The 10,000-nt window shown below is 38.4% G+C and overlaps 1 protein-coding gene across 1 annotated transcript in view; it reads left to right on the top strand.

Moving 5' to 3' along the window:
• The first annotated feature begins 5,280 nt into the window (after positions 1-5,280).
• Positions 5,281-10,000, top strand: part of LOC113669382 (tribbles homolog 2) — a 4,794-nt gene continuing 74 nt past the window's right edge. The window contains exons 1-2 of the mRNA XM_027185398.2: positions 5,281-6,178; positions 9,121-10,000. The exon at positions 9,121-10,000 is cut by the window's right edge and continues 74 nt beyond it. Coding sequence (XP_027041199.1) covers positions 5,658-6,178; positions 9,121-9,586 — 987 coding nt within the window. The 5' untranslated portion in view covers positions 5,281-5,657 and the 3' untranslated portion in view covers positions 9,587-10,000. The remainder of the gene's footprint in view (positions 6,179-9,120) is intronic.

Raw genomic sequence — 10,000 nt, 5'->3', positions numbered from 1 at the left:
ATAAGATTAAAGGAAAATATCGATTGGAGGATTATTGCTTGATTCAAAACCAAATTCTTAGAACTAACATCATACAGAATGGTATGATAAACACGCTGATAAAGTCTGCAAAAAACTGGCTTCGCGTATTGCCATTTTGCGAAAAATTCGCACGTATTTACCGCTTCCTCGACGCATTCAGTATTACAACTCTATTATTAGTCCGGTTATGAGTTATGTCAGCGCCATCTGGTCAAATTGGGATAAAGAATTGTTATATAGAGTTTTTAAGCTGCAGAAACGCGCTGCTAGAGTCATCCTTTACGCAGAGCGGATGGCTCCATCCGTAGAACTCTTTAATAGACTGAAATGGATTCCTTTTTACGAGAAGTGTAAGATTGACAAAGCGTCGATAATGTTTAAACGAATCCACGGTGCACTACCTAGCTATTTAAACGAGCATATTCCGATCAACAACTCAAGACATTCAAGAACTACGCGCTATTCAAACTTTAATGTACTGTGCCCCAGATATAACAGGGAAACTGAAGGCGGGCGCACTTTTCTCGTCACCGGAACCAAAATTTGGAACGAGATACCACTACGCATACGGATGGCGGACAGCATAAGGTGCTTTAAGCACAATATGTGGACTAATATTTTTTCGCAGCAACAATTTTTAAGTCATTTTTGTGTATAGTTTCCTTTTTAGTTTCTTTACTTATCTTGTAATTATATTATATTATATTAGTTTCTATTTTTATATTGTATTATACTAGTTTTTATATTGTAATTATTTCTGAGTGAGGGCCACAAGTTTATTAGCTATGCTATTATGCGTTACCCTCGTAAAATAAAGTTATTATTATTATTATTATTAAGGAGAATTACTAAAGAGATCTTAGGAGTGTGAAAGGGTTAAGAAGTATTTGAAATTGTCTCCAGGAAAAAAGAAACCCATAAAACATTGGAAGTTTACTGGGTGGATAACACCAAAGAAGTATGCACACAGTGTAAGTGAAGAGAAAAGAAGATAAAAGCGAAATGGAAAATGTTAATTTTTTCTTGACAAAGTTTCTCAAGGTTTATGCACCTCAACGTCGCTATTTTTAGGTCATGCTGTGAAAACGTGACTAGCCTGCAGCGCAGGCGTCTTATTAGGGAAAGTTGTAGTTAACCTCACAAGCTGGCGATCGTTTCTTCGACCGTCAGTCACCCCTTGGTACAAATTTCTTTCTCTTCCCGGCCTTCCACTACTGTAAAATTCAAAAAATGGCTGTTATGATTCACTGCGTCTTTACTAAGTACTCGAAAGCCAAAATTACGCGTGTTCTGTAGGCTGGGACGTGACGATTGCACAAGTCAAAGGCGTTAAGATTTTTGTTGGGCAATTTCACCCCCACATTCAAAGAATTATGAAATCGTTTCTTTCTTAGTTCAAAGAATTAATTGGTTCCTGTTCTGGACGCTAGGACGCCCTCGTTTTAGTTCGTAGGTAACAGCAAATTTCAGCTCTGCTCGCGATGAATCCGTGGGCTGTCATTTCTAACAGAAGCCGCATGGGCGACTTGAAACATGAGATCCTTTGTGTAAAGCGGTTCAACATCCAATATACCAACTAATAAGGAAGCTCGTTATGGAAACAATAAAAACCGTGGGAGGTCATCGGTAATATAGGGTTTTAAAAAATTGTGATTCAAGAATCCAATTTACAAACAGCTAGAAATTAATAAAGCTGGGAATAGCTTTAAAAAAAATTATAAAAATAAATTTTTGTACGAAAAAAATTCACAAATTTGACTTAGGTTTGGTTAAGGTTTTTATTCCTGAGCCCTAGATATATCCTTTTGTGAAAGCGGGGTCGTTTGACAAAATTAGTTCCAAATTGAAAAGAATATATTACTCCGTGAAAATAATTTGGTGTAAACGTTTCGTCATTTAGCTTCGACGTGCGAGGAATAAATTTTTTAATGTAAATCTTTATTTGTGATAGCCTGTTTGCTTAAGATTGGCTTCCTAACTACACTACCACCACGGTGATGAGTGGATACGATGGAAATTTCGACTCCATCCTCCTGTATTATAGACAACAAACGATATAAGCTTGAGCTGCATTCTTTTACTTAATTTAGAGTCAGTAAATAAGGCCATCAAAGGATAAATTCAGCAAGAAATACTCAAAATCTCTGGACGAGCTAAGAAGTGTATTTCGAAGATCGCAATAGCTTCTGAAAATGAAACGTTATCGGTGAAAAGGTTTTCTTTTAAAGATTAAGTCCTGAGGCCGCAATCTGAATAATCTGGTTGCATATAGATTTTCTTTGAAGTACATAAAGCAATATACGCGTATGTAACAGATCATAAACGCATCAATTGTCAAACAAGGTTGTTATCCATCGGAAAAGATTCACATTATCTAGTACAGATAATGTGGAGCAAATACGATGACACTACACAGCCGAGATTTCTTTTATTTCTCTTGTAGCTTTATTGAACGTTGAATTTTTTCACATCCGCCTCCGGCGGCAAAGGACAAAGAAGCGACAACCTCATTCATGACTCTGGTTTGTTTACCTCTAAGAGTTCGATGAGGGTTTGTGGTTTCGGCTAACAGATCTGGGAGGTTAACGCATATTGGCGCAGTATCGTTGAGGCAAACGGTGAAAGTCAATACTCTTCAAAACCACTGTTGAAAACCGGAGACCTACACATTTTTAGCTCTAAAAATTTTCTATAAAAGTCTTTGCTCTGCAAAGGCATGTTACAACTACTGCGTTAGACTCAAGACTTCACTTCTGCATTGTTTTCATTCATCAATCATTATTTTCAAACTACAGCGGCGATACATAAATTTTCGTCGCTACCCGTTTGACCATTACCTTTGGCTATTAGGACGGATCCTAGATTTTGAGTTGTTAGAAACTGAAAAAAAAATTTGAGAATGAAAAGAAAAGCTCTAAAAAAAAAAACCTTCGACATTTACATATCCCAAGACTGATGAGTCTTAGTACGTATGACTCACATGTAGGCGTAAGCACATTTGACAGTTGCGCAATGATGGACGATGGGAAACTGGGACGACCGAACGACTCAAAGTTTACGTCGTGAGACTCGAAGGGCCCAGAGTCTGTTAGAAGTCTTAAAGGTGCTCGAAGGGGTCGAAACGCTATTGGAGAGAAATGGGTTGAATTGAAACATCCTTAGACGCAACAAATCGAAATGTGTTTGAGTCGCGAATGGCCAATACAGGTCAAATAAAATATTGTGCCAGTGTCTCACTAAGATAATCTTAAGCGTGATTGAGTTAAAAAGAGGGTCGTTGACGAGAATTTCCCACGATGGGAGTAACACCACCAGAAGGGGCGAAGTACGGAAAATTCTCTACGGCGGTGGATGGGCGGCCTAGAATTTTCGGGAAAAACCAAAGAAAGGACCATTTGTAATTTAATAGGCGGTTGACGCGCTCTGAATGGGTTGTTTAACGAGGAAATGGTGTTCTAGTGAAATCAGCACCCATTGTTTTCCTCTGGTGACAAAGATCGAACAGTTTCCTGTCCTTCATTACACCTGATTGCCTGAGGTGTTTCCAAATGATCTGCTTGGCTTTAATTTATTCTTCTCTCCCTTTTTTTTTTTTTGTTTTTTGTTTTCGTTTTTTTTTTTGTTCCGGATCCGGTGGAGGCTGATTTTTGCTTTCTTTACAATTATTTGTCAACAAAATCCACCTTCAGCACATATGGCATTTCCTCTTTTGCTGACACCTCGATAAAACATGCGCAATTGCACACGAGGAAGCGACTAAACTTAAACAACCATATTAAGTGACTGCCGCTGCAGTAAATATCTAACTTTCCAATGGTGTTAGGACAGAACAGCTGACATGACATATGTCATGAAACATTCTGGGAACACTCCGAGATATAATAGTAACAGCGCTCTATTTAACTCTATCCCACATGTGCTAAAACCGGAAAGCGTTGATTAAAATTGGGTCCTATAATTTATCAGCTGAAAATTGTGGTATACACTCTTCTGGTTTGTTTCCTTCCTTTACCAGTCATAATGCCGTGAATAACACTGGAGGCGGAAAGACGTGATAAATATTTGACCTTAACAAACTTTCTGTGATAAAATTCATGATTTGGATTCAACGGATTATGAAAGTGGAATGGAGACGGTTTCCTGTTTCGCTGAAAACAAGTTGTGAGTCACGTGAAATTTCGTGACAATCGGCAGGTATTTTCCAAAAATCATAACTTTGACAATGAACGCTTTCGTAATTACTTTTTCGGTCTTCTAGATCTGCTCGTTATTTTGGTTTTGTTCTGAACATGAAAGATTCTGGCATAATCCTGAATAACAACAATGATGGCCATTTTCCATTGAGAGCACAATACTCGATTAAAATTTGAATCTGGTCACGCATGATTATGACAGGAGAAGGTTGTCGTGGAAACATGACAATTGAGTCACGAGGAAAAACTTTCTAGATCTAATTTTGTCTTCAAGAAATACAAAATATATATAAAAATGCCACGTAACTCACTCTGTAACTTAAGGATTTCAAAGGTTTGCTCTGTTAAGTTCTTTCCTCCCATTTGTTTTACGCCAGATATTAAGAAATTTCAGTTTTGCGTAAAATTAAGTAATCCAGTGATTACTTTCGCAATTTTTTTTAGTTTTTTTTGTTTCTAAACCAAAGTTTATTAATAAAAGAAAAAGTATCAAAACCATGTTCGCCTGTAGATGATCATAATTATTAAAATATTTTGACGTGTCTCTTCACATCCTGGTGACGGATTAGGGCATATTATTCATCTTTCAAGTCTTGTGATCATACTTCTGACCAAGGGTGAATTGTGAGTCAGCTTTGAAAGTTTCGTCATGTGAAATTTAAACGTTACTTGACTCACGCTTCGATCGTGTGACTCCAAAGCGTAAATATCGCTCGCCATAAAGCTATTTTTGCTCGTTATTGAATGAGATTTTTAACTACACAGAGATGCGTTGTTCTGTCCTCTGGGAATTTCAAACAAATGATGCAATCGTAAAGCAACTCATTTTCGAACGCGATGTCGTGTTTGCCAATGAGTTGTTGCACGAAAATGCTAATTATTTTCAAGAACGAAAGAAAACCGACCGGAAAGCGAGCTACTCTAAATTAACAAAGGCAATTGTATTTTTAACCAATTATATGTCGTAAATTGCATCAGATGACCTTACGATGACGAAATAACTCCTAATATGGAGAGGTGGGCTTTGAGAGGCCACAACACAAAACCTTATTGCGTCAGGTTAATTTGATGTCTTAAGAACCAAATTTCGTTGTGAGAATCCACCAGAGATTGAATTGAGTATTACACCATCATGGCATTTGTATTCCAGCCTGATTGTTGAAAGGGAAGGCCAAACAGGCCTCCCATCAAGTCAAGCCATCGCCAACGGTAAGGAGGGAAACGTTTCACGGCGGAAAATTTCGATCAAAATTTTTTTGTCGCTACTGCTGACTTACGACATCACATCGCCACTTTTGTGCAACGTCATACATCTTACTTGGCAAAATCGGAATACACGTAAGATCTATTACGAACAAAATTACGGATTTATAGTCGCCTACTTTTCTCTTTATTCGTAACACGAAGAAGAGTCATTTTTAAGAGAAAACTGCGTTGCTTTAAATGAACTCTACGACGAATCGTTACCATCCCTATCAGCGCAATGCATCCAAAACAAATATTGAATCTACGCCATTACCAAACTTGACTATAACTCATCAGGCAGCGAAGCGAACGAATGATTTACCACAAATATGCAAGGTTGGGAAATATCTTTTATTGGAACGTCCAGGTGGAAGCGCTCTTTACAAAGCGGTGGACACCGAAACGAGAACAGAACTTGCTTGCAAAATCATAGACGTCAATAAATTCCGGGAGACTCTAGCGCCGATGTTTCATCTTCCTCCACACGATGGCATCAACAAGATTATAGAAATCTTGGTCAGTGACTCCTACGCTTATGTTTTTTTTGAGCGATCGTTTGGAGATTTACATTCTTACGTTAGAACAAAACGTAGACTGAAGGAGGAGGAAGCAAGCAAATTATTTCACCACATCGTCAGTTCAGTTGCACATTGTCACGAGTCGGGTGTTGTCTTGCGCGACCTGAAACTTAGAAAGTTTGTGTTTAAAAATCCCGAAAGGTAAGCGCCTTTTTTGGTCCTACAAGGTTTGGGGGGTTTCTAGCTCTTAAAAAGTAGTAAGCTTGGAGAAATCTTGGATTTTCCATGTGGTTTATGACAAGATCTATTCAGTATTGTTCGTTAACCCCTCGTGGTGGAGATTGTGTGAACAGTGTTAGCGTGGCGTTAGGACGGGTACTGGTTTGTTTTGGGTCTACATATCCTAGCTACGACGCAGTTTTTTTTTTTCATTTCTTCATTATTTTCTTACAAACTTAAAATGTAATTTAGTTAAGAACCGAGCTTGTTCGTGTCCGTGGCCATAACTTTAAGCAGTGGGCCCGTATTTCTCTTTTTCATAGCAATAACATTGGCCGTTCGTGTTTGCCGCTCTATTTCCGGTTTGTGGCGTTCTGTAGGCACCTGCAATAGGAATGTATAAAATCTATCTCGTGGCGCTGTTTTTAGCGACAAAGAATCAAAAGAGTCGGTTAAAATACTTGAAATAAGAGTAGAGCTGGAGAGTATTGTTTGTAGAGGGGGATCGTTCGATGCGGCAAATAATAGTCGCGAATTTGTGTGGGCTGATAATTTTATATTCCACTTTCGTCATTCCCACGCGCGTCGCGTCTTTGTGGGATGAAAGGCGAGTCATCAAACCAATAAAGAGGGCCATGCTTTAGACACCTTTTTTAAGAATGGGTTCCTTTTCCCTTTTCCTTTGCGTTTTCATTTTATTTTTTTGATCCCGGAAATGGCGGGCACACAGCGGCGGGAAATTTTGATTCTTACTGTCATTCAATGTAAGTACATCTTATTGCGAAGCCTCCGAAAGGAAATGCAATCAATATTGCAATTGGATTTATATAGAACCCCTAGAATCGTCGGATCGAATCTACACGCCGGTGATTTGGTTAGGTTTGAGTCGTTGTCAGATGAAATCATTCTCCACGTGGCATTGGGAAATTTCAAAACGTTGCAAGTTGATCAAGTGAAAGTTAGCCACGTGGAACTATGATCTTTCCACCTTTGTTGCTTTATTCTCGAAATTTATCCGTTGGTTTGCGACACAAAACAATGACTGTCGAAACACAATTAAATCGCACGCTTTTTATTCTTAAACGGACGGCGTGTTCCGATGATTGTCTATTGTCTTCTGCGATTTTCAAAAGACGAACGCCCCCGATGACATTTCTTTGATTTGTGAACGGAAACATTCGAAACCGTACGCTATAAAAAGAGAATCTTCAAATACCACAGAGACCCCGCAGGTGCAAAAGCGATTTTTTCCTCATTCTGACTGGATCTTGCCGAGATTTCCTGTGAGTAAAATGTTCAGTATTCACGATGCTCTCATGTTCACAATTGGCAATATTATAGAGTGTTTACCCAAAGGGGTAAAAGATAGCATACTTCAGAAGTATCTTGGGTCTAATATTTTACTATAGTGCAATTGACAAAGGGTGTTTAAGATATTGTATGTGGGTGTAAGGATTTATTTCTTTACAATTCCGTTTGTGTTTCTTACTTCCCCGTTGATCTATTCTTGTCTTTAACGATCATAGTAATAATTAAACTTTGTGCTACCGGAGTGGAAAAAAAAAAAGGGTCACAAATTTAAATACAGCTGTCCTTAAAGCGTTTACGTCTCAATTACTTGCAAATGAACAAAAAGAGAGAACCATGTTTTTTTAAAAAACTGTCATTAGCAGCGAGCTTTCCATTGTGAAGCCGGTAAAAAGCCAGTTGTGTTCTCTCATAAGCTGCTTGTCAACCTGATATGTATTAAATAGAAGTGAATGGAGTCTGCGTTTAGCGAATTGCGAACGATTTATAAATGAATCCTATAAATAGAATTAAAATGAACATCACGGGTCACGCAAATGCTGATAAGATATATTGTTACTTTCTGTGCTAGACAGTTATATTGATCGGAATATATGAAAGAAAAGCTTACACGCGGTGCAGATGTTTTCAACGAGTTTCGAAGTGAAAACTGTGGAATAAGCGATTAAATTAAATCGGAATTATCAGTCAAATCCTTGCATTAAAGATAAGTGGGATTTTGGTTACGAAATCTGGCTTTAGGGAATACTCGGATATCTGAGTCGCAGTTTTTTTTGAGGGTCCGAGATTCCAGCCTTTTCAACCTCCCATTTCTTTTTTTCTCTCAGTGACAGCTCAAGTTAAATTCGATCCAGCCTTTTTAATGTGCATCTAGGGTAACATGCTTTGGCCTTTTGTTAAGTTATCTTTAAAAAATGTTAAGCGGTAAGTGGTCTCGATTTCAAAAGAAATACCAGTTACTCATAAAAAAGAATGATTCATGTGAATCAAAACCAAAACTACACGTGCTTTTTGCCATGTGGCCTCCGCCCAATTCTACCTTTTTCGCGGAAAAAATCGTCGAAAGAATCGATTACGTCTTTTGGAGTTAATCAGCCATCTTACTGTCGTTTATTGCAAACTGCGGTCGTGGAAAACGTCAGCACTCGAATCACTCGGTTTTCTTTTTGACATGCAACTGTCTGTCATGTGTCTGATTATGAAACATGGCCAACAGACGTTCTTGTTTCTGTCTTTTGTTCCTTCTCGTTCCCTCTTCTTTCCGCCCTTTGTCATAAAAACAAAGAAAAAAAAATTTAAAAATCACCATCTAACAATTGTAGGTGAGATTTCTAGACCAAAACAATTAGACCAAAATTTCGAAACGTACCTTGGAAAACCATGTGAGTCCTTAGAAAGCCTTTTGAATTCGGTCTAATAAGGTGTGCTAGTTACTCGCGTGCCTCGTGGCGCATGGGCCCGACGACCCCTTTGTTCTTTGTCTGCCTTCGGTTTGCCTTATTCCGTGTCATGTACGTCTCATGTAGTCTAGTACCCATTGTTTGAAAAAGTTTAATTTTCAATTACTTTTTCGCTAACGCCGAGGTTTTATTTATTTATTTTCATTAATTTTACAGATCAAATGTAAAACTTGAGGGATTAGAAGACGCTTATCCTCTTGACGGCGAAGATGACACTCTCGAAGACAAGCATGGCTGCCCTGCTTATGTGAGTCCGGAGATTTTACAAGCAAGCGGTGGTTACTCGGGCAAGGCAGCCGATGTGTGGAGTCTGGGAGTGATGTTGTACACTATGTTAGTCGGACGATACCCGTTCCACGATACAGAACCGAGTGTGCTTTTCACGAAAATTCGACGTGGACATTTCACAGTTCCGGACACGATATCATCAAAAGCGAAATGTCTGATTCGCTCGATGATGCGCCGTGAACCCACAGAAAGACTGTCTGCCCGGGAAATCCTTGAACATCCTTGGTTTACGTCAAGTTTTCATATCACTAGTCCTTGTAAAATAGACCAGAAAATAGCTGATCAAACCGTGCCAGATTTGGCCTCAGATGACACGCCTTCTTTCTTTGTTTGAGTGCCTTGTTTACTATAGCAGATTATTTAATTTTTTGTGTACATATATACATAAATAGAAAGAACTATCTCATTCTTAAGACAAGATGGAGGAAAAGTGCTTCTTAAAGAGAAATTATTCGGTCGATTTTTTCACTGTTAAAAACCGATCGCTCGTTATAGCTTTCTTAATGCAGGTATTTCGTATAATCTTATGGAGCACTCGTAATATTAAGAAAGTGTTCATATGTTATTATGTTTTTCTTACTTTTTTTTTTTCCTAGCGTGAAATGCGTTATGCATAAGGATATAAGCTTTGCAATGTTGGAAGTTTCACTTTTTTGAGCTTTTGATAGCAAGGTGGGAATTATTATTGACTGCCATTTGAAAGCGAACGCGCAAGAAGTTTATTGGTTGGAAAAATTGGAAGGGTAAT

The sequence above is a fragment of the Pocillopora damicornis genome, chromosome 1, assembly GCF_964200805.1.
Source record: "Pocillopora damicornis chromosome 1, jaPocDami1.2, whole genome shotgun sequence".
Lineage (NCBI taxonomy): Eukaryota > Metazoa > Cnidaria > Anthozoa > Scleractinia > Pocilloporidae > Pocillopora > Pocillopora damicornis.
Note: the sequence above shows the minus strand (reverse complement) of the source record. Positions and strands in the feature narration are given on the sequence as shown.